The 26,228-nt window shown below is 39.0% G+C and overlaps 1 protein-coding gene across 1 annotated transcript; it reads right to left on the bottom strand.

Annotated features, from left to right (window-relative positions):
• LOC148837510 (MAM domain-containing protein 2-like) lies at positions 1–26,228 on the bottom strand. Its single transcript, XM_088910639.1, has 14 exons — positions 25,972–26,228; positions 25,519–25,632; positions 16,021–16,271; positions 15,250–15,334; positions 13,222–13,359; positions 12,286–12,542; positions 10,837–10,930; positions 10,196–10,342; positions 8,175–8,440; positions 6,806–6,902; positions 5,042–5,194; positions 4,415–4,674; positions 3,820–3,904; positions 1–1,369 (listed from the first exon to the last, which is right to left on the bottom strand). Exons 1-14 carry the CDS (start codon positions 26,000–26,002, stop codon positions 1,305–1,307), a joined length of 2,043 nt encoding a protein of 680 aa, XP_088766765.1. The 5' UTR covers positions 26,003–26,228; the 3' UTR covers positions 1–1,304.

Genomic DNA, 26,228 nt, shown 5'->3' on the forward strand with positions numbered 1-26,228 from the left:
TTTTCTTGATCGATAGATACTGTCCTTCAATTCAAAGAGGTTAATCTTTTATGTTGCACAGTTCTGGTGTGTCTAATTCTTTTAAACTGACCAACAATGTCTGGGTGTTCTTCACCTCTGTCTCGGTCCACTTTGAGATTCGACATCCCAACACAATTAATCTTAGTTATGAATTATTTTGTTCCATTTTCTTGCCTGACAAAACTGTATCATTGGATACTGCACTAATCTATCATTGACATACTGTAGAAACCTCTGGACTGTTCTTTCATGAAGGACATGAGAAGCACCTCTTTGAATGAATTCAGGTCAGTGTAGAATACAGCTGGGAGAAAAGGAGCTAGAGGTATCTGTATGCAGTGCAGCTCTACTGTTACTATTACAATTGCTCTACTCACTACAGCACCTGGAACAGAATTTATCTAGCATACGGGTAAACCTCTGACAGCTAGACCGCATCCTCCCCGGTGGCAGTGAGGTGTCTGAAGGTAACAATACAAAGGAAAGAAAAACTGTACATACGCAATAAAAACTCTTTACATACAAAAATTCTCCCGGGTCAGTGCATAAATGTATTGTTAATCCTAAAATCACACAGTTATTTTTCTTTTCATCAGCTGGTACTATTTTCTGTTATCATGCACCCTTATATACAAGTCTATTTTGTACTGTACTGGCAACATGGAAAACTGAATAACACTGGAGTTAATCGATAAGCTTTCACTCTGTTCCCTTAACTGGGGGCAGAGCAGAATGCCCCATCTAGCTTTTTATTTAGGGGTAATTCAGGCACGAAAGGGTGAAGAGGGAATCTGACGCCACGTTTCCTCACAAAAGATTCTGAACATGGCACGTGTCGTTAATCTACAGGCTCATTTTCATTTGTTTCCATTACGTTGCTTCAATTTATTTGTTTTAGTCAACAGATGGTTTCAGTCTGACGTGCAGATAAAACACTGCAGTTCTACACTCCAGTCTAGGAGAGACTTTTGGGTCAAAAGCTTCAAAGTGTAATTATTTTATGATGTGGCGAAAACATGACTGCTCCAATGCTAATACATGGGTCATTAAAAAGAAGTGGTGTTTTTTTTTAAGTTTTAAGGAGGGCGCTAGGTGCAAGTTTATTTTTAAACATCTGGACTAGGGTATACTGCATAGACTGTGGAAATTCCATATTACGTAAAGAGGAGATGTGCATCTCTCTCTGTGAGGCTGTATTTGTGTAGTAGTTTCAAACACATTAATCACTTAGGTTTAAATGTACTGTATGTACTGTCCCTTCATCCTCCAAGTCCATGGAACATTCAGTAATCAATATCATTGAAGTTTTCTGAGAATCCAGAATAAGGAACTGTTGTTTCTTCCAATTCTGGGAAAAGAAATAAGATAATGAATCAACACAAATGTCATGTTTTAGCATTTACATGGATTCAAACAAACATATTAAAGTAATGGTTTCTTTCTTACCGGTTTACATTTATTGTAACAGAGATCATAACACATGATTAGTTTAAGGTATAAAAGGCTATATATTACCTTCAAAAGGTCTTCAGTTCCTATAACAGCTGGAGTCCAAAATATATTTGAAGTGACAAAGTAATTTTTTGCTAATCAGACACTTTTGGTTAATTGTTTTACAAACTATAGGTTTCTTTGACACTGAATGACCAGTAAAAGAGTTGTTCTATTACATCAAAGAATGACATTTTCTCAACTTCCAAGTTAAGCTGGATCAAAAAACCTCTTTGATCAAAAGCTTGTGTTCTCAAAAATACGGCACCCCCTACACAGAAGACATCCTGACACACAGCCTGGCTTGAAATGTTTTAATATTTTGGCATTTCTGTGTACTGCTGACCTTGTTTTAGCAGCTCAAATGCTGATGAGGATGGTGCTGAACCAGCACCCACTATCTTTGTGCTAATACCCGGTGGAGGTACACTATTAATAAACTGGGAGCGGTCAGCTGCATGGTGTCTAGTGTCCTACTCCCACATATTTACATGTTAACATCTTAACTTTAGCTGTTTCGTTTTCTCTCTTGCCTTAAATGTCTATATTTAAAATGCTAAACATCAACGCGATTGTAGATTTTTTACTAAAACCTCGCTGGAACAAATTGTGTTTTGTGCACAAATTTTAGGACAGATTAGGATTTTTGGTTTTCTTCTCACACCCAAGGAAGAAAGCTGCACAGCCGGAACATCGTGTTTCTTTTCTTCTCCTTTCAGAATGGAATAAACCCTTAGTTGTTCCTTTGCAGCCTACGCATGCTGACACAGCTACCTAACTGAACTAAAATTATCTATATGTAACACATAAGGTCAAAAGCTGCACATACCCTTCATTTCGGGTTCCCTTTCTTGTGTAAAGATAATTTAATATTTCATTTATGTGGTGGCGACAAAAAAAAAATACGCCCCTAGTCACAAGCAAATGCAAAGTTTTGCGGAAGGGGATGTACATTTCCAGGGGTATTGAATTGGATACGACAGCACATAAAAACGTGAGATCGTACTGTTGCGTACCTTCTAGAACTAAAACACGATAATGAAGTTCTCAAAGTACACAGAAGCTGTATTAAAGCAATCAAACCTCTTCATTAAAAGGGTGCAATGGTGAAGCTCATTAGATTAAGTAAAGAAGTCCACCCTAATTTTTTGTTTGCCATTTTGTATAGCTTTCCAGCATTAACTATTTGAGTAGTTTGGTCTAACCAAAAATAAGACAGAGAAGTGTCGCAATTTGACGAGTGATCTTTCCTGGGGTGACTCACTTGGCTGAGGAGAGCAAGAGCCCATTGGTAAGGATGGGGATGAAGACAAGGTGGAGCAACAGATGTGAAAACTAAAGAAGTGAGTCAACAATATTTACATGCAGAAGTGGAGAAAATCGGGGTCTGACATGACATTGATTTGAAACCCCATAGGATGTCACTGATGTGGAACTGCATTAATAGATCATTAATAAAAGAATTAATAAATCTCGGTAGCAAAATAAATGAGGTGACGGTAACGCAAAAGTTTGCAAATTCTGAATTAAGTACAAAATCATGATTTGTTTTAAAGTACTGTATGGTTGCCTTTTGTTGCAAACCTCTGTTACCATGGGCGAGAGTGTGTGCAAAATGCGACGTGAAGCTGCCCTTCCTGCTCACTAGTCACTGTACTGACTAATGTAATGTGATGTACGAGCAAATAGGTACAGGATGTGCAGCAGGTAACCTAATAGGGCCTTTTCATTTCAACAGAAGATTGGTTGCCTGGCTCTGAATCGCAGAATACGGTACTGTGCGTACCTGGAAATCGCGACTATTTTGTAAAGCAAATTGGACATTTTACACGTTATATTGTAAATTTTACTTTCTTTGTGGTTTGAAATGCACTCATTAATGATGATTCTTTCTAACCCTGAAATAAAAATTGGTGTTGCAGTTCCTCCTTTAAGCTGCCTGAAAATACACATTTTTAATCTAAAACCTACTTTTAATAGAATGTAGTAAAATTGTAAATCACTGATCTTAGCAATCGTGTTTTTTGCTCTCTTAAACCCATTGATAAAGCTAATATGGGCAGTACAAAGCTAATATTAAACATTCTAAGATATGTACAGTATTAGAATCTGCAACATGAATTTCCTGATCATGTTGATCGTTTGTCCCAGAAAGTAGTGTCTGTAAATTTCAAATTCTTTTAGATTTTAAAAGATACAGCTAGAGCTGCCATATATAAAGCTCTTTTTGTAGATTTATTAGTATGTGAGATGGAAGGACAAAAAAATATTATATTTCATGATGTTCTAATACATAAAGACAATCACCTTTGCACGGTCCTTTTTGAAAACCAATGTCATCGATAGCAATATCGCTTCTTATTGATATTCCCCGGATTGCTTCAAAAACAATCTATAAAAAGAATAATGTAACATAAAAAGTTAGTTCCTAAAATTTCTCTGAGAAATTCTACATAAATACTCTCAGGCACAACACTTTTTGTTAATATATAGCTATATATTTCCTCACATGCTGACTAGAGGCATTACCCTAATAAGAAAAAATGCACTAAACAGTGTAATACAGTGTATATATTTATGCAAAGTTACATTTAATAACTGTATATATTTCAACTTGAAAGTACAAATACATCGATAAGAGCATGTGACCGTCGTGGTTCCGCGCAGGCTCGTGCCCTCCGCCACCCGTTTCGTCCCGCAACACCTGGGGCGTGAACCCGGGTCTCCGGCGTAACGCAACAGGGAACCAGCCTCATCAGCTAAAGAAGACCTCCCCCAGCCCAGGCGGCCAAGGTCACTGCTACCCGCAGTAAGGGTGATGAAGTCACCATATCCGAACTAGCTCCGCTACAAGTACACGGAAACCAAACCCTCCAACATCCTCGGAAAAATTTCCACTCACCTGGTGATTGCGATCACACTCGTACTCCACCATTCCCTTCATCCAAGAGATGCTCTGCTCGCCTCTCCTCCTCCAGAGGAGCGCCTCTCCTCTCTCCCCAGCCTTCTTCAAGTACACACTCAGCAGGCCGGTGCCTGACCCATACATGTGGTAATAAAACACCAGGCACTGCCGATCAAGAAAGCCGCGCAGCTCCTTTGACAAGAGACGGGCGTGGTGCCCAGGAACCATGTGGGAAGCTTCAATGTACATGTAGTATCCTGGAAAAGGCGTCACACGTCTGCGTTAAGTGATTGTCTGTTTTTAGAGGTCTGTGTTTTGAAATAAAGGAAATTATTTCATATTACAGTATGTACGGTTAAACTAGTTCTAAAGCTACAGCAGGAAAAACCAGAGAGGTGACTGTTCAATACTGGTTTGTTGGTCTGTTTAAGAAAGAAACTTTACAGGGGTAACGTGTATCCAACAATTATATAAATACAGCAGATTATCCTGACATTTTTTAACCTTTTGTAATGTTAGACTGAAATAACAATACTGTAGATGATTCCGCAATTGGGCGAAAGGTCACATTTTTGCTGTCTGCCATTCCCAGAAAATGAAAATAACGTGAAGCAGCTGACTCACCTACCCCTGAGGTGTGATCTCCTTTAGGTCCAGTGTAGGATGTAGGCGTCTGTCCTCTCATTCGAAACCAGTTTCCTCTGTCGTTACTGTCCTGCGTGTATCCACAGTCATCCACCTCGAAATTGCATTGTCCAGGAGCCATAGGGAACAACTCTGCAAGACGTTTACCCATTAAAGTTCCAGAATGAGTCTTCGCAATTCCTTCTGATGCTTCTGCCCCTTCAGTGAAGACCTGTGACCCTGATTTGTTTTTTAATTTTCATATGGATTAAACATTCCTCATTTCTGTTTCATGTAGGGTATTGGAATAATACGTCTTCTTAGTTTTAAAATAAACTGCCATGGGTGGTTGCTTGATTTATTGTTTTACTACAATGATTAGATAATCTTCTGTGTGAAAGGGGGTTGGGTTTAGACAAGATGGATACTCTTGAGTGACCTACATTCCCCAGAATGCCACAGGGAATGTATTTCAGACACAGTCTGTCTGAACCTACTGACCTCCTGTGCTCTAGTTTAATCAAGCGAGCACACAGGAGAAATGTTGATTTATTTTAACATAAAAGATGCTGAGTTGCATGCTGTTACCATGTGGGATGCTCTTTGTACCTGGAAAAAGTAAAGACAGATCTCCAAATTCTACCCTTACCCTTACTATTAAAATAATATTCATTGACTTGTTTCCTGAAAAGAATTCCTTGATGAGTTTTCCTTTTTGAAGGTAGAAACACATGGAAATGCATTTTAGCCGTGTCAGGGGAACACAAAAAAAGAGATCCTGGAAAACATGAATCACAATTTGTGGTGGCGATGACCCATAACAAATAAACATTAGAAGTATAAAAGATATTGGGAGTATAAAAGCACTACATTTACTTTAAGAAACAGGTACAGAGTGGTTTTATTTTAAAAATGCCTTACTCAGCAGTGCTTCAGCAAAACCATATGTCTTGAAGGAAACAAGCCTGTTGTGTTAGTAATGAGAAAGGCAGAAGCACTGGTACCAGATGTTTCTGACAATACAGAATGAGTAAGACAAGGATAAGCAGCTACCCTATTCCCTTAGCCTCAGACAATATATTTAAAAAACTCCTCTCTGAATTAATTATAGTAAATAAGCTAGACTACAGAGCTGTCCAATTCAGAATTAAATTCAACATTTGCTGTTTTTTTTTCAAACAAAATGACTGTGCATTACAAATGTGATGTTTGGTTCTTTCATAACCCTAAAAAATGGTTGATGAAAAATAAATGTATTTTTGAGAATATCTTAGAATTCCTTAAAGCAATACAGTGTGTTGGTGTTCAACTTTACCTCTCAGTAACAAAACAGATTTAAAACAGACTCTATCCGCAGATTGTAGTGCTGACACACACTCTTCATCAGGGTCTTATTATTTTACAGGGTGTTAAATTATTAGCCTAAAGGTTTATGCCAAAAAAGTGAGAATTGCTATATCAATATACAACAAGATTTATCCAATAAAAATAATCGTATTTGTTCTTGTATCTGTGCTGTCAGTTAGGCTATTCTTTACGTTGATATAAAAAATCTGTTTTTTACAGCATAAGGAAACATCTGAGATTTTATCTGTTTTTCTTCCTGTTTTAAAGGAAACAGTAATGTATGAAAACCTGGAATATTACTCCATAGATTCTATAAACAGTACACTCCATCTCAGATCTTAGAACTCAGTGATGTGTTGTAAGAAGCATAAAGTATCAGTCCTGTGCTTTAATAAATCATGATAATATTGATCATACCTGCTGAAACTCTGCAGTCTCCAAGACTCACAGTGATGTCATCAAGTGCCAGCAATCCACAGTCCCAGAAATTCTTACATATGCTGACAAAAACCACCTGAAAAAGAGGCCAGGTGCTTTATTTAATTCTGTGATAAGATGGCATGATCTGCATTACAGCATAAAAAGGTGCCTTGAAAAGCACCTACTGTATCTGTTCACTCATTTATTGGTTACCAATAACAAAACCTTTTGTCTTCCTTATGAAAAGCACATGCACCCATTCTGTGAAAACTATTATTTGTAGTTTTGCAGAAACCAAAATATGAACCACATGCTTAGGATCCGGGCCTGGGCTGTACATCATTTGAAAACTTCAAAGTGTGTACTGTATGTGAATTGCACCACATTTCTATCACCCAGAGACCGAACATGGTCAAGAGAAGAATATGGCACTCTTGATATCAGAATGAATACAAAGTGAAAGGGATGAATACATGATAGGTTATAGGAAAGGGTACTTTTCAGGTCTATTACAAATCATTCGGCTTCTGGTAGAAAGTGAACTCCTGAGAATAGTCGTCAGAGGAGCTCCTTCTCAACTCCCGGTTCTTCAGTGACACTAAAAGTAAAAACCTTTTGAATTTGACACATTCCTTTACTGCCGGGGTAAACGTTTTCCCTCAGGAGGAGAAAGTTTCTCATGCACTAAACATTGAATGTTTTAACACTTCATTGTGCTCCGGTTCCTGTTTGTTAAAGAAAGCACTCAGCTAGAAAGATGTCTGGATTCTTATTCTCAAAGGTGGAAAGAGCCACGTCTGACTGAGCGCACAAGCAGGTCTCAGGCAACTGCGAGGTGGGGAGCATCGCAACAAAAGGAAAAAAGGAAGTCAAAAAGAAAAAGACACAAAGGAAACTAACGCTCAGGGCAGCAGAGTGGTAGCCGAAAACGAACAAAGAGCGCGCTGAATATAATTAAGTAAACGCAAAAACCGTGGGGGGGGAACTCACGTAAGGAAACTACCAAGTAGCAATCACACAATAGCTCAGCTAATGGCAGAAGCCTGAGTGAAGGAAGAGGGTAGTATTTAAAGAAAAATGGAACTAATAAATAATAGATTAATTAGCCGCCCACTGGGAAAGTCTGCCCGAGCGTGTTCTAACAGCGCCGGGAGGTGTGCTGTCCCGCGTGTGTATGCGGTGTATCCAATCACCGGCGCTTGCTCGGGCATGACAGTGCCATCATGATTTAACAACAAAAAATGAGTAACTGAAAACATCAGAAAAAAATCCTAACCTTCTTTACAGGAGTTGAACGATAATTGTTTTAAATTAAAAATGGTGATATGAGTTAAAAGGTGACGGAGCATTTTACCACAGTTTTTACCTGAGTTGGCATCGGCTTTTGGAAGGTGACCTCAACCTCAGTCCAGACACTTCTCGAACCTTCAGACACTGTCCAGACTTTCTCCTGGGCGATGTTGTTCTCGTCATAGATGTACACAGCCAGGACATTGTCTACTTTCATGAAGCCATGCAATGCATAGAAAAACCTCAGACAGTACTTCAGGTTTCCTGGCAGGAAGGGTCCGTACAGCCGCCCCACGTAGCCGGGTCGTGATGTATACCTGGTGTTGGCCATTAAGAACGAACCTGCAAAACACTGGGAACCTTAGTGTCTTCCTGAATAATATGGGCTTGAAAAGATTCGGATGGCTTTTGATCTTCTTTTCTTTCACACAACCAGTTCATTTAATATTCTCATTTAGGAAGACAATGAGTAGACAGTGAAAATAAAGGTGATTGTATGTTTGGTGTCGCCAAATTTCAAACACGTGAAAAATCCTGCATGCCCTGACTGGCTGTATTGGCCATGATGAATGATGAATGGCCAATACAGGCAGTCAGTGCGTGTAGTCTTGTGCGATCCATATCGTTTGGGGGAAGAGGATTATTATACTGAAAGATTAAGGCATTGTGGCAACATGGACATTTGTTCTAGCAATAGCTGGTACACAAGTCTCAACAAGCAGGTAACATTATCCAGTGAGATCACCTTCAACCATTGCTCATCGAATGCTTAACTTTCCCAAAATTTCACCCACAATACACTACTGCCACTAAGGCTCCTTTCAAGTCCCATGATCCTGCTGCGTGGTGTGGGGGTCCACACGGTTCTCCAGCGTGCTGCTTCCTATTGGTTCGTACTGTACCTGTCACGACCACTAACCTGCCCAGACCAGCCCCCAAGAGGACTAATCAGTTCCAGCAGCAGGGTGATAATTACAAACGCCGCCGCACGTGTTAATTTCTCATCAGACGCCTTACCGTGTGGCAGGCTGCATTATTTAAGCCTCCCTTACCCGCATATCGCTGCTCGGTATTGAGTTCACTTCTTGTTGCTCTACCTAGCGTTTCTTTACCTTTTGTCTTACTGGAATTCTGACTTTACCTTTTGCCTTCGGACTTCGGATCTCGTCTCGCCCCTTGGATTGTTTGCTACCTATGACTATTTTCGGATTTGACCCTGCGGCTCTCGTTTCGACTACGTATCTCTTACGTCCTGGATTGTTCGTCTCCAGTGCCTTTACCGGATCTCGACCTACCTTACGCCTTCGGACTACGACTCAGCTCCTGGTTTTGCTCTGTTCGCTTACTCACCTCCCAAGGACTCCTGCATCTGCATCAGATCCTTTTTCACCTCTACCAAGCCGCATTACAGTACCACTGCTGCACTACAGTGTTAGTGGTTGAATGGACCTGGGTCATCCTTCCAATTTCACTTGACGATTTTCTTAAAAACATTCACAGAGCACCTTTCTTCTCCCTCACTGCCCCGCTGCGTTGTGAGGGTGACTTTCATGCATGCTGTCCCACCTTTCTGTGTGCAAATTGACATTTCTCACCACACACCTTCCATCTTCCACCACACTGGGCGGTGCGGTGGCTCTGTGGCTTAGGCTCTGCGCCTGTGGCTGGAAAGTTGGTAGATTGTATCCCATGGCCGGCAGAGGAATCCTACTCCATTGGGCCCCTGAGCAAGGCCCTTAACCCCAACTGCTCCAGGGGCACCCTATAAAAGGCTGACCCTGTGCTCTGACCCTAAACTTCTCTCCCTGTCTGTGTGTCTCATGGAGAGCAAGTTGGGGTATGTAAAAAGACAAATTCCTAACACAAGAAATTGTCTATGGCCAATAAAGTGATCTCTCGTTTCAGGATTGGGGAAGAAAAAATAGTGTAACATTCCCTCTGGCATTTCACAGTTTCTCATAATATTGTGTTCAAACAGGTTGATCACTTTCCATTGCCTACGTTATATTAATGGGGGAAAATACAAGATGGATTCCTATGGATTCCTGTAGATTTGTATGACTACAGTTGTGTGTCTAGCTGGGTTTGCCAGCTTACCTGAGCCTGTTGTATGATCTCCTATCCTGTAGATATTAGGCCGTACTGAAACTCTGTTCCATACAGAACCTTCCATGTGCTCCTGATGGTACCGACAAAAACTTTCTTCAAAGTTACAGCTGGCAATCGAAGGATCAAAGAAAGGTTCTGGAAGAAATGACAACACTGTTTATAATCCTACTGTATAAATGATACAAAAAAACATTTTTCATGTGCTAGCTTAGATTTGTTCTTAAAAAATCATGTTTTCAGAGATTCATTCTTTTTCATTAAAGATTAAATGAGCTATGCATTCAGCTATAATTATTGATTAAATTAAAGCACATTGCCTTTCTACCTTGATTTGTATGCTTCTGTGATACATCTGAATTTGCATTGCACATCTAGTGCCTTCAGGGTTTCCAAATGGGAGGGCTAAACTTGCAGAAGGGTAAAATGTCTTCATTTTCACTTTGTCTCTCAAAACATCTGTGCCAGAATTTGTTTTGGCGGTCTTTCTGGTTTCTTTAATTAAAAAATAAATACATGTTATAGATGTCTTGGAGATAACGATCAGAGGAACCATGACCACCACAGGCTGAACCGATTCTGCGTGCTGTACAGTACATGAATCACACAGTTGGAAATCAAATCACTCCCACCTGTCTCAGTGCTGCAGAATTCTGGGGAGAAAGAAATGTCATCAAGAGCTACGTATCCTCCCCTGGCGCTGTTGAAGGCGACTTCGAAAACAACCTTGAGCAGAGAAACAGGAGACAAATCATCGGACATACTTTAACGACCAGCTGTTCAACCAGAAAAGACACAAAGCAAGAATGCGCATATTGCTACAGATTTTGAAAATAGCATTCACAACCATTTCATGTGAAAAAACAAATGGCAAATATGGTAGTGTCTCTTTCTTCTTTCTGCATTCTCTCATTATGTAGTTTTGGTCTTAAGAATTGAGTTTGATAGATGCTCCCCACTCCAGTCTGAAAAGAAACATGTAATTGACATATGCAATCTTCCCAGTGCAGTTTCCGCCAAGTCCTGCTTGGGAATTTGTAGTGATTTGGTGCTCCCAAGAGTATAATTATAATTGCTTACATTTATATAGCACTTTTCTGGACACCCCACTCAAAGCACTTTACAGGTAATGGGGACTCCCCTCCATCACCACCAATGTGCAGCATCCACCTGGATGATGCAACGGCAGCCATAGTGCACCAGAACGCTCACCACACACCAGCTATTAGTGGGGAGGAGAGCAGAGTGATGAAGCCAGTTCATAGATGGAGATTATTAGGAGGCCTATTTTATGTGCTAAAAAGTGCTATATAAGGATAAGGAATTATTATTATTATTCCTGCTTTACTAAAAGGGGTCAAACTGAATCATTCTTTAAATAAAACAGCTTTTATTGTATACAGTTGTGAGTTCTGAAAACTCTAGTTAGTAATGACAAATAATCAGCACCTTCTTATACCTCTATTTGGTATACGAAGAGTAAACTCCACATGCTTTCAAGTACTTTTCATCTGTGAAAATCTAAGGGAAAAACATAGCCATTCTAGGAATTTGAATTGTGTTGTCATTATTCAAACTCCTGCAAGGAAGCCTTCTTCAAGTTTTGGCAAGAATGATTAATTAATTATTCCACGTACTGTACATTTCACATCTATTGCCATGAATTGTACCTCTAAATGTGGCAATAGTTTTTCACTTTACATGTGCTGCGAGAATAATGTGGAAAACCATACATGGATGTGCTAGCTATAAAATGTTATATAAATGTCTGCCAAGGTAAATCCATACAGTGTATGATAAACTGCACAAAACGTCATACTCCATAAAATGGAAAGTAATAGCAGTCCAGTTAAACGAAGGTCACTAACCTGGCCTTGGGTTCCACCTAAGGTGAGTTTACATTTTTATAAATATTTTTCAAATCATCACTTTAATAAATGTTATATTAGCATTCACCTCCAGTGGCCAGGACTACCCTTGGTCATCTACATATAAACTCACTAAAGACAAGGAATGTAAACCTCCTTTTCAAACAGTACATTCCTGACTTTGTATGAAATCAAATGTTATACTGTACCAACCTCCAATGGATGAGGTGCTTTGATGTCCACTTGTACTAACTTCCAAACTGACTTGGTATAAATATCAGGTCTCCAGATTTCCTCATAATGCCCCAGCTTGTCTCTTGTGAACACAGAGAAAATATTGCCTTTCTCTTGATCCCGCTGGTAGTAGAAGGACAAGCAGCCTGACATGGGTGTGGTCATTATGGGTGATATAAGCTGAGCTACTTCTTGGAAGTTCTTGGCATAAACAGAATCCACATACATGTAGTGACCTAGAAACAAGGCAAAATGTTTAAAAAATAACACAAACACTTGCATCACAAAGTACATTTTGGGTAAATAAGAACATGAGAAAGTTTATAAAGGTTTATATATAACTGTAACCCTCCCTGATATGATAATTAAAGTACTATAACATTGGCTTTAAGTTAATGAAAATAACATTGATCAACTAAAACAAACAATAGTATCACAAACGTCTTGAAATCAGCTAAGGTAAAGAACATGAACCCCTCCTCTGTTTCCAGCGGATGCCTGCACTTTCTCTCTTTGTAATGAAAAGGGTACTAAAACTGTCTGTGAGCCTGTATAGTTGTCTCCAGCCCAAGCTGCTGACACAGAACCAGATGTGTTTCTTACAGTACAAATAAAAGAGCATGTTGAGATGCAGATGCTGGGTAGTGGGTACTTGGGCAGGGGGCAGGGAGAGGTTGTCTTACTAGCTGGATTCATCTGATCTAGTCTGTTGGGAAGCTAATTTATAAAGTTGCACCTAGCAACCTACAGCTCAGTTTCATTCCTCTCTGCTCTTCTTTCATCCAAGATCCCTTCAGTCAGGCTGAGTTGTGAATAAGCAAATTTGTGAATGTTAAAATCGCAGATGTCGAGAGCCTTTTATACTTCACTCCATTGATAAACTGTGGAATTGGCATCCACAGCTCTAGCTCATACCTCTTTGGTTACTCATTGTGTGGTCGTCAGGCAGATTGGACTCGGAATCCCTTGCGACACTCCCACCTACGTACCAATTCACATTGGGGTTCCAAAAATTTGTATAGCCACATAGATGGTGTTCTTCAAAGTTACACTCTGTCAACAGTATTAAAAAACATTGTAATTTTTTGAAGAAGTCAAAAAATACCGGATCCACAAACAATATATTGATTAATTTCAGTTTACTGTTTTGAGTGGCCCAAAAGGAAAAGGTGATTTCCCAAGTGCAGGTTGTTGGAGCCTCAGTAATGTTTTTAGTCAGCTACAGCCTCTATTCTCCAAACTGAAGCACACAATTAGCTGAGCTCTACAGCCTGCCAAGGTTAAAAGGGAACTGCAGTTCCAATTTCTCAGACCGGTTATTAAATCTCAGTAATCAAATAAATTAATTGCTGGTATTGTGAAATTTTACAAATTTCACATTAAGTATAAAATTGTGTAAGTAGTGTGTGGTCACCATGTTGTCACAAATCACTGATCTCACCATGGGCGAGAGAGAGAGATTGCACAAATTGTGACGTGAAATAGCCCTTCCTGCTCACTAGTTTCTGTAAGCAAATGAGAAATGTGGTCTCCTAACAATGTTAATTATTATGAGTGCATTATAGTTGGTTGGCAGATTGCTCCTTTTTCCAATACTTAAAAGTATCAAAAAATATGTTGCCTTATATGTTGGTTTCATGAAAATATTTACCATTAATGTAGTAGCAAAATTTGCTTGGTCATAATCGGACGTTTTTTTGCAGTATGACAGCAATTTGGCGGTATGCATACATTGAAACTCTCTTTTGTGATGTAAATTGGATGTTGTACACGTTACTGTGTATTTGGTAGTTTCATTGTGGTTTGAAATGCACCCATCACTGCTAATTCATTATAATCCTGAAATGTAAAAATAGCATTGCAGTTCATCTTAAAAGGAGGGATTAAATGGCCAGGGCTCTCTCTGCACAGCAACCCTTGCAACATCACAGGCACTGGCAGGCCGTTGAAGGTTTAAGTGAGGGACACTTTATTGGGCTTTGAATCTTTGGTATGTAGCGCATATGCCTGTGACATCTGTTTACACTCCCTCATTCTCCCCTGTGTGTGGTCACAGTGCTCAGAGCACATGTTAAACATACAATGGACTGTTCTAAACTGGGTGGAAATACCCAAAATAAATATTGATTCTAACTTTATAAACCAGATCTAAATCAACACTACAGACCATGCTGTTGACCAAAAAAGGTTTTTTCCCAATAATTGACTAGCTTAATAATTGATGAGGAGGAGGAACAGGAGAGATGGGCTCTGCCCTCAGTATGTGTGTTCTTGTATGCTGTGTGCAGTGATTAGCTAAGGAATGAAATTGAAGGGAGATGAGTGCAAGGTTCTGGCAGGGCAGTGTGTTCTTTTAAGACAAGCAGAGTTTTCTTCCGGATCTCTTCACTGCCACCACCACTGCCAGAATAATTAAAGCATTCAGTTCACTGTATATTGCAGAGCATGTTCCCAGCTTGTCACCTCCCACTTGAAACTCTCTGGTTCTTTCCCATCTGGGCTTGGCAACCATCCGGGACTATCCTTGCTCCCCCAGAATTACTGAACAAACTCCATGGCAGTGATGGGTGTATCCGGGGTGAAAAGCCATGAAATGCAAACCCCCCCACCACCTTCAGTGTGTATTTATTTTAGAGGTGGGTGCTCACAGAACAAACTGACTTAACCAGTCTGCCCACTAGGCATTTAACTAGCATAGAAAAGAAAACATCCTTTTCTAAAAAGGCCTCTTTTTATTTTGGAAAGAACAGTTTTGCAGGAATTCCAAAAGCTGTGCAAATCCATCATGTTTTCAGGCCTACGTCAGGATTCTCTGGCGAGAAACAGGCTTCCCAGCTTGGTAACACTGAATTCAACACATTCAATTAGTTCTTTCAGCAATTCTTTCAATGCATGAGTTCTTTTAGCAATTACGCACCAAGCATCTGCAGAGACGTTACTTACCAATACAGTATCCAGGCACAATGTGTATTTCAAAGATGGCAACACTGTTGCCCGGCTCTTTTCCAGGTCTGCCTTCAATTAAAATCTAAGAACAGAATAAATGAAAGAGGAAAAAATTACATCATTGTAAATGTAAGAGATTAGCTATTCAGACACACCAGGGTTAGTGCCAAAATGTGCAAATTCAAGAAATGTTGCTACTTTTCAAATATTGAAATCAATAATTACATTGCTACTTTAAACAAATGTGTCTTTGAATCCTTCCAGCCATTATGTTTAAGGGATAAGTATTTATAATTAGTATTGTTATTAGTTATCCAAGAATGAATCAGTAAGAAAATCTGGACTAAAACACAGTAATGTTTGGTGTTGCTGTGCAACTAATGGTTTAGAAAGGTAAGCACTGGCGTGGTGAACCAAATGCTAATTTTCTTAAAGCAGCAACTTTTTACATTGCTTTGTATTCATTCAAAGTTCTTGATTGTTAAATTGAAGCGAGAAATCTTCTTTTTCTCTATGTATGCAGTATGCTTTATTTGTGCTTCCATTTATCGAAAAAGAGGGATAACAGCGAAAATTGACAAATGAACTGTAGAAACAAAAAGTGTAGCTCATAAAGGACAAATAATTCCTTTTTCCTTAGCCATGCTATGTACGATCAAGTAACATCGACCTTATATTTTATTTAAGCAAACACCTCGTTGCAGTAAAATAAAGCATGGGCTGTTTGAATGAGAACCTGTTGGCTTCAGCTGTTGGTCAGGCAGGCACCTTGTGTGAGCTCGAGCTGTTCCTGAGGTCCACACTGGCGATGAGCCAGCTGTCAGAGGGCTGGTTTGCTGACCACAGCAGGTAGTCAAAGCTTTCTCCTTCCGGCCTCAGGTGCATCTCCAAGGAGCCCGAGCCAGAGATCTGGTAGACGAGCCTCAGGCAGCTCCACTGAAGCAGTTCCAGGTCAGGGCTTATAAGTACAGCCTTCTCAACTCCTGCTGCAAAGGCCAAGTCTGCAGAGATGAAGCGCCCTGGGAACAGGAGTGCAGGTTAACAACAGAACATCAACCTGCTTAGCCCCATCTTCAGCGAGCTTCTTTTCTGTCTACATTTTTTCTGGTCATGGCTGGTGAGTAACCATATACAGTAGCCACGACATGATATTTTCAAAAGATTTAATAAATATGAGCCCATATTTTATATAACCTTAGTATTGTTCCCAACACCTTGTTGGATTTGAAAATTGCTCCAAATTTCTATTAAGATCTACTGTGTAAGAAAAATGCAGTTTCTAACAATACAATTCTATTATGAGCAAATTTCAAGAACTGCAAAGTGCAGTATAAGAGCATACAGGGAATTTACATAACAGTAATAAGAATAAAAATAAAGAAACATAAGAAAAACACAGTAGACTGACCTAGTAAAACTAAGAGTAAAACAAAACCATACATGTAAAGCTACAGTGGAAAGCAAGGTCTTTTCTAAGAGGAAAATAAAGTATTTTAAAACTAAGAAAGTTAAAATTAAAATTAAAAATCTTTAATGTATTTGGACAGTGAGCTTCGAGGAGCTCCCTAGTGTAGAGTGTAGAGTCTTTCTTCAGCTGAGCAAAAAGTTCTGAACCAGCAGGTTTCAGATTAAGAGCTGAACTATAGCCATATGGTAGGCATTTAAGATACCCTGGAGCTATAGCTTTAAGTGCCTTATTTGTGAGCAGAGCAACTTTAAAGACGACTCTAAATTTCACAGGGACGTCACTGCCATGATCAGAGAATGGAGTTTGTGTGTTGATGTGGAGTACTGTTAGTCAGCACACAATCTGCAGATGTCAGGACCTATAGAGACCTATTCTAAAAATTATATTATCAATATCAAGTCAGGAAGGCATTACAGGAGCCTGTACAGGAGTTTGTAAGTGTTCTTGCATTTGTTGTGTGTGAAAACCCAGCATTCAGAGGACGTAGCATTCAGCACAGGCATTCTGTGTAGATCAGTGATGAGTGACTGCTAGCCCACCTCCCTGCCCTGTATTGGAGGTTTGAGTGCTAAACACATTGAGCCACATTGCACCACAATTCTGGCCGGTGTCAAGAGAAATGGCCACACTTTGTCTCCGCACAGCACAAGCATGGGTAGAGCAAGGAGCACTAGAACAAAATGGAGTCTTCTTACTTTCTGTAACTGTGGACAAACACCCAATTGTTTGTTGGGTTTAAATAAACAATGTGAAATCAAATTCTAAATTATTATGTGGGGTAAACACTTAGTCTGTAATACAGAAAATTCTGAGATACTTCACACGCTTGGTAAAGGAAGACCATTGCAACCGAAAGTAATGCCAATTCATAATTTTTAACTTTTTATGGCCTTGATAATACACCCAGATGTCCTTATGGCAAAAACAATCCAGATTTTTTTGTTTTAATTTCTAATTTTTTCAAACAGCAACACATCTTTTTTTTTTTTTACTTCTTGACGCTCAAGAGTTGATTTCACAGAGCAGCATTTCTTGGGACCTGAAACATGTGTAACCGTTGCATTTCCATATAGTTCCAGAGTCTGTTTTAATGGTGCATGCATATCATAATGAGAGCATAAAAGTCAAAATCTTGGATTCAAATGGAATTTTACCTCAGCCCCAAAGTTTGTTAACAGGTTTTATTTTAAAAAAAAATTCTTACACACAGAGCAGGATAGTATTGGTATAATATAATACAGCTGACTTAACAGACAGCTGCAGGAGACATTGTTAAGAAGTAATCCTTTTAGTCAGGATCAGCGCTGTGTTTGGGCTTTACACAAATATAAGAGTCAAAAGAAAGAAAAAGGTCAGAATCCATGGGTGTCGTCCTCAGAACAGACTGGCACCCTGACAGCTGTAAAGTACTGTATCACTGAGTCATTGCCTTTAAAAATCGTCAGAAAAGTTAAGCAATATCTCAGTGCTTAAAAACTGCCTGTGATCATGATTATTTCTTGGAGACTTTCAAATTATGAAGTTTGACAACTTTGAAAAAAGACAGTGCAGGGCAAACTGTAGAGCCATAATCTTTAGAAGTGTGCAGTTTTCTATCCCCATTCTACCCTTTGATCTGATGAAGACATTTGATTTTAGTTACAAATGACATTTTTCTTTTACTATCAAATTAATTAGGAAAATGGCTGACTTGTAGGAGTGCAAGTTGAGCTCTTGTCCAGTTTCAGGTGTGTCCTCCCTGGCAGCGACGTCTATCAGTCTTGCGTTTTACTTGGTGAGAGGTGTTGCACATATGAGTTGAAAGCCTTTAAGATGATTTCCATTTTGGGGTGAGAGGATTTTGGCAGAAACTGCTTAGTGAGGGAGCCCTAGGTATGGTCCTTAAGAATAGACACAATGTTGAATAAGCAAGGAACCTAACCTGCACGTTGATCTGCACACCCAAAGAAGGCTCCACAGCCGAAACATTGAGTTTCCTTTCTTCTCTTTTCAGCATGGAATAAACCTTTAACTTGTTCCTTTGCAGCCTACACATGCTGGGAGAATATGCCAATTCTACACAGACAGACACTGGCGCCCATATTTGAACTCGAGAACTCTTCAGTATGTTGTTATTGTTTGGAACAGTAGAGTACTTCAGTTGTTTCAAGGAACAAAATGTAACATCTGCTGCAAGAAGTTTAAGCTGCAGGACATCAGATAACTAGAAATGAACCACCTCCTGAACATGAAAGCTTGGATTACCATATATGAGAAGAATCGTTTTATCTAATCCTGGTAAATCAAATTTAATTTGTTGCTCTTAGGGTGCAGTTTAAGAAGGATTTTGAATTTATCTCTGTGTTTTTCAAAAGTTATATCCTTCGTTATGATACCCAGGTGTTAGAAAATGAACACCAGAATCCTTGAGCCTGTCTGACATGAGAATGGTTGAAAAAAGGTCTGTCTGTGCAAACAGCTCACAATCCTAAAACGTTGGCCACAATTTATGTTACCAGGGAAACTAAACAAAAACACCACTTCAGCCCAAGATAAAGTATATATTTTTTATTCAGGTTATTGCGTTTTCGAGGATAACAAAGTAGATTATGTCACATAAACAATGTTGTGTCTTGGACTACATTTTGGCCATGAAAGTGATTGCATAGGTCTCTCGAGTTGCCAGCTCTTCGTACTCGACTTTGCAGAAGGTAGTGTAAACACAGCCATAGAATTTCCAGCTGAATGCTCACAAGGTGGTTTCCATCGCTGACACCACATTTCACCTTCCAGCCCAGCTACTGTTCCTCAGTCGTTTGGCACAAAGCCCAAGAGCATCATTAGATCCTTAGTTTTTATTTTTAGATCGTAATGTAAACTGGCTTTAGCGAAATTCGAAATGTTATTGTTTTTACAATGACGCATCCAAGAGCACATTACAATCCTGCCGAAAGTAGATTGAATACAGTAAGTAGCAGGGAGGGATGCTGTGTGCAACCATATATCAGACGTACCCTGGGTGTTCACCCCAAAAAACAAGCTCAGTTAGGGTTAATACTCTGTACTGTTCATACAGTAGGCAACAGATGCTCAAGTCAAAATGTTACCATGCACTAGTACCCATGTTCTTATAAGCCAAGACAGAGAAATGACTGATGTACTAAATGTACTGATGTACTAAACTTGACACTCCAGTGGTGAACAAAAAAGAATCAACAACATGGCGAGGAAGGACCGTGTTCCATATCCAATAGCACTCATGTAGCAATCGTAGTTCAGGAAAGAAAACATTATAAACATTATAGGCTGATAATGATACGATTTCTAACAGTTTGTCAAGAAAGGGGTACTACTTATTGAGTGAAAAATTTCTAATTGTTAAAAAAACTGAACCAAGTAATTATTGACCAATAAGCCTGACTTCACTTAGTGGTACAGTCAAATTTGTGGAAAAAATACAGTACTGAGAACAAAACCAGATGATCTCCTATTTGGACAATATGGTAGATTTAGATTGTAAGAAAACTTGTTTTGGTGATAAAGTTCTGCATACATGATTATTTCTAAACCCCCAAGCAATAGTCATTTACATAATGCATGTGTTCGGACAATACTACAGTACTACAACTAATAATAATACTACTACTACTAATAATAAAAATACAGATTCGTACATAAGGCCCAGTCACCGAAAGTCCGAGTCTCAGTTACAATGAGCGAAGGAGCAGTCTCTCGTGAGCAGAGCCTTTTGGGTGAGAATGTGAACATGGAGGAGTTCACAGATGAATGATGGGGTCAGATTATTTAGTGCCCTGAAAATAATTAACAAGATCTTATCTTGAATACGTGAACTTATAGGCAAGCAATGAAGAGACTTAAGTGTAGGAGTGGTATGCTCCCAGGGTCTGGTGTGAGTTGCAGTATACACCACTTGTAACTATAGGGAGCCAGTAGAGTAAAGAGTAAGAGAAATCAATCTTTCATTTTATAAACGCAGGAATCAGGCACTCAGCGTCAGACATTGCTAGAAATTTCCTAATGCGGGCAACATTTCTAAGGTGATTTGTCTTAATCAAAATTTTCACTTGTGGCTCAAAAGACAGGAGAGGATCAAGTGTGACTCCCGGATTCCTGACTATGTTAGATTTGTAAATAGGGAAGGTATCAACCAAACCTCTCAAGCTTTCCCAGCTGAAATTTGCTAGCTAAATTTCTGTTTTGTCACTATTTAACTTCAGGGGATTTGATGACAACCACAGTTTGATGTCATGTAAACAAGAGAAGTGATGGAAGGAGGAGATAAGAGGAGGAAGACATTTTAATGTTAAAATGAGAATCAAATCATCTGCATAAGAGTGAAACTACGGACCATGTTTGCGTATAATTTTACAGAGAGGAAGCATATAAATAATAAAATGGCCCAATATTGAACTCAGCAGGCGCTCCATGATTTACTGGGGCCATGGGGATTTACAGTATGAAGACCAAGAGAAACAAAATGCTGCCTGCCAGTCAGATAAGAGCAGATCCAGTTAAAGACAGTACCACTGATAGACAAGAATGTCTGCAAGCGATTGAATGCTTGCAAAAACAAATTATTTACTGTATCAAAAGCAGCACAAAGATAAAAAAACATAAGGATACTTATATCCCAAGAGTCAGAGGCAATAAGTAAATCACTCACAACTCTGCAAGAGCAGTCTCAGTGCTATGATTAGAGTGAAAACCAGACTGAAATGGTTCAAACAAGTCATTAGCTGTCATGTGAGCCTGTAATTGACGTGCAACCACATGTCCTAAAACCTTAGACAGAAATGGTAAATTAGAAATTGGTCTGTAGTTCATCATTATATCAGAAGCCAAGCTAGGCAGTAGCGACCACACCCAGGGAAAGGGACCTGTTGATGATGTTGACAACTAACAGGCAGATGTCTGGCAGGCAAGAGGGATGGGATCTAGGCGACAAGAAGTTGTTTTACAGGTGTTAATAAATTTTGTAAGTTGATCTGAATTAACTAAGCTAAATTCAGAAAAATCTGGAATAGAGGGGATGTCAGTGAAAAAGCTAGGGCTCAAACTGTTGTCCAACTTCAGTGTAAGACTGAGGCTTGATTCAGATATTTGCAGATTTATAGGATCAATCTTCGACGGAAAGTATTGCAAAAACGTAAGGCAGTGGTCAGGGGTGGAAGAGAGAGCAGAATTATCAGGGGGTTTAATGTACTTGTTAATAACAGAGAAGAGCACTTTATGATTTCGTCGTCCACAGCCGATTGAATCCAGGATATAGGAGAATCTTGAAGAAGCTAGAGCAGTTATAGACTTGCAGGTGTTCATCGTACAGTAAGCCTTAGTGTGAACACTTAGTCCATGTTTTTTGTTTAAGTGCTCTAGGCACCGTCCAGTTAGTTTCAAATTGCAAAGTTCAGGTGTGTACAATGAGAAGAGTGCTTGAAGGAAACAGCGAGTGCTGAAAGGGGGCAAGTTTGTCCAAAGTACTAGTTAATGCAGTGTTTAATTTACTGACGAGGTCAGTCGTCAAAGATGACCAGTCTTCTAAAAGGGGAGAACTAAGTACAGCATTAGTGAAAGCAGATTGTTCACAAATTTCAGATTTTTAAAACAGATTGTGTGGTAATGTAAGGGGTAAAGGCTCAAATTAGCGGAATTAGTTGAGTACCAATGGGCCTGCATTAGAAATACTGATATTCCTAATTTATTTCAATGATCTTTATTACTGTTTTCTGGTATAGTTGGTTAAATGTTAAGGTTTTCAGATAATAACAAAATATGAGGATTAATAAAGAAAATTTAAAAGCATTAAGACAACATTTAAAACTGGATATGTAACTGACAGTCATTTAAGTGTAGGGTAGAAAAAACATAAAGAAGTGTAAAGTGTTACATACAGGGTAGAATAAACATAAAGTACAAATACAAAATAAGAAACACTGAGCCTGAAGAAGCCACCTATGAGAAACACTGAATGTTATGTTGAAACATTTTCCGGACAATTTGAGAAAGCATTCAAATGTTTAAGGAACATTAAGATGTATACTTAAAAGTACTTGATTTAGCATAAAAATCACATCATTTGATGTTAAAAACAAAAGATGCACTAGTAAAATCTCATTTGGAATATTGTGTACAATTGACAGCTGGTGATTACAGTATGTTAGAAAAAAGATGTTGCTGCTCTGGAATCACTCCAGAGAAGAGCAACCAGATACATTCCTGGGCTCAGGAATGTGCTCCACTGACAGGCGAAAAGAACTTAATCTTGAACAGGGCAGACGACCATGAAACCTGATTCATATTCTCAAACACATTGACTCAAATGCCTGTGTAGAAAAGGAGATGAAAGACACGCCACAGAAGTAGAAACTATGTGCAAGTTAATTCAAAATTGAAAACAGGAGGCGTTTTCTACACGAACACTTGCAGGGGTATGGATCAAGGTAGCTAGATACTGTATGTTTTTGAACCTGATACCCAGGATCTTTCAAAAGTACAGGTGGATGAGACCCTTCGACCAATTAGCTACTAGCAACCGAACAGATTAGACAGGTCTTCTGTCATTTGTAACTCTTCTTATGTTATTGATTATTATACAGCAGTTTTTGTTTTTGTATCCAAACACACGACAGCGTATCCAGCCCATATTCAATCTCATACATCAGTCAGCACTGTCGGGGTATTTACTTGCCGAAAGTGTGTTTTTAAGTCTTGGACATGTAATTTAATCATCTTTACAGTTTTTGGAGTTCTGAACCACTGGATTGCGCACAGTTGACATTGAAAAGTAGCTCTGCACTGTGTATCAGTGTGAAGTAGGACATGTTTATGTTGCTCCTCGTGAGAGATTGTCACTGCCTGGGAGAGGGCAGGTTCTGCTTTCTTTAAAAGATTTTAGTGTTCAATAATCCTGACAGCTGTGTGTGCTGCATCCCTGCTGAAGCCCACTAGTTTCATGGGTGTCTGCTGAATGATCAGCAGAAACTTCATTGTATTATTGTCATATTGTCACCACTAGATGGCTTTGATGATTTTCAAGTACAGTATAGTTTTGTCACTTTTAGCTCATCTATGTCTGCATCAATTTATCCCTGGTAGCATTCAGCTTTTTGAAGACTGTACATAGGACAACTAAAAAAACAGCTTTCCTCACAAAACAGAGTAATAGAGTAAAATGGGACTTCAGACCATAAGCCTATAGTGTATCCTCTAAGAAAAGTGGATTACATTTTGTCAGGCAAAACTATAATAACTATAATATATAGATTCCACCCTATGCTCATGCTTATGTAAACTAGCTGTGGCTGGCGGGATACTGTACTGTAAATAATTCGGTTTGACAAAAGAACCCTTTGTTTTCAAGCATCTCGGACGACAAGAATGGCATAATATATGCCTCTTTAAAATCTGAATGCCACAGTTACAAGACAAAAGAAGCTGTTCATCAACCACTCATCCACAGGGACTGGCAGAAACTTCAGTAGATGGAGAGGAACTGTATGTGAGTGCTAGTGTTTTTTTTAATTTTTGCCTACAAAACATTGAATTGCAGACAAGGGATATCAAAATCATGTCTGCTTTATATAAAGAGGAGACCAGCCCACACTTGGAGAGTAAAAAAGAGAAGGTGTATTTCCTGATTACAAAAATAGAGTGAGCAGTACTCTTCTGCTTGATAAGCATGATCTATCCTCGTAACTAACCCAGCATTAACAGAACAGGCAGAAAGGAGTGGAGATTACTACAGTTGCTAATTATATAAATGGCAGTTTTGTTCTTCTCTGACTCTAAAAAGATAAATTCCTGAAATTCCACTATCAAACCCAGTGCTAATTTAGTAGTTGAAAACTTTATAGTTAATAATGTACTATACTGTATACTACAGTATATGTTAAAAAACCTATTAAAGCTTGTAAAGAACATACATAAAAACGTACTTTAGAAACTGATGCCTTAAAGGTCTCAAGGTAGTTCGAAAGATGGACAATAAGGGAGTTTTGGATTTCTTCCTTCTTCATGAAATCGAAACAACATGGGTTGTCTGTTACACATCACATGTGGTTTATGTGCTATTGCTTGTGATGTACTATTGTTTATTCTGACAGAAGGTTTATTCCGTAAGGATTGTCTTCTAAAAAATCCTCTCAAGGCTGGCTGTAAGGCCACATGGAAGAGAAGCTCAGCCCTCAGTGCCCTTTTGTCAGAGCACCTGAGGGCAAACACTAACTGGACACATAGCCTCCTTGTCTCGTCTCTTCCAGTCTCAAGAAGCCTACATACTGCAGAACACATTGGTGCTTGAATGTGAATTTTAAAATATAGTTATTCTGAAGTAGTTCTTTCCCTTAACCCCAAACACTGCAAACCTAACTGTTAACTTGTGATTCCCTGGATTTTCCATATTTTCAACTTCAAAATTCAAACACAAAATCAATTCAAAATCCTGTAACGTGATTCTCTAACAGCGCACCACAGGTTTTTATTAGGAAGCTCTGTCCAAGAAATCAAAAGCCCAACCAGAAGACTGAACAGAAATGTGTGGACAGAAATGTATAAAATGTGCCTTTTTTACAGTTAGGAAGGTAAAGAGTTAAGCAGAACAGGGAACGTTTTTAAAAGAAAATTTAAATAAAACCACTGAAGACCACTTCTGTCGCTGCGAATCTTTCTTTTTTTTCATTTTGGTTTTCGGTTCCCAAGAGACATAACTAGTTTGAATGGGTGGGAAGCTATTACAGGAATCAGTGAGACTGGCTCTATTTATAAAACATATAATTACACTTAGAAAGTCAGTACATCCCTACCTTCTTCATTAAGAACCCATTTTAAGTTTGCAGGGTCTGATTTATAACCACAAGTGCTGTGCTCAAAAGTGCAGGATCCTGGTAGCTGTTGCTGTGCACAGACTGACAGCAAAACTGGAAAAAAGTTAGACAGAAATAGATCAGCGTTAGCAGGACAAAGTAGAAACACATGGATTAAATGATTTCCAGAGTTATTGTTTCTGATTTTCTTTTTTTATTTTAACAGAGAAGATATCTGATTAGCAAAACAAAGTGCAAATCTCTCTCTTCAGCTGTACATATGCTTTATGCTTGTTTTAAAATCAACAAGAAACATTACATGAGATAAAAAAGCAGATGAAAGCTGAGGAGATAAAAAAGAGAAATGTTTCCACACGCACAGAAAGATACTGCAGCTGCTCTCCTGCCACAAAATACAACTTTGACAGAAAGAAAACTTAGGTGAAGACCTACCTTGTAGAGTCAAGAAATAAAATGGAAACATTGCTGGTTTTCAAAAGCAGGAGCAAAAGCAGTTATTGTTCTCCGTTTATGAAGAAATCAAAGCAGAAAAAACCACAGCATGCATGTGCAGGACACATCCGAAATAGTCTTGAGGAGCAACTGAGAGCCTTGTCTGGAGTGTTGAAAGAAAATGAAATTTTCCCCCAGTTATCACATTAGCATGGTTTAATCTCAGCTGTGAGAGTGCATTTGGCATGCTGCAGAGC

This window comes from Atractosteus spatula, chromosome 3 (genome assembly GCF_055471065.1).
Source record: "Atractosteus spatula isolate fAtrSpa1 chromosome 3, fAtrSpa1.hap1, whole genome shotgun sequence".
NCBI classification, from domain to species: domain Eukaryota; kingdom Metazoa; phylum Chordata; class Actinopteri; order Semionotiformes; family Lepisosteidae; genus Atractosteus; species Atractosteus spatula.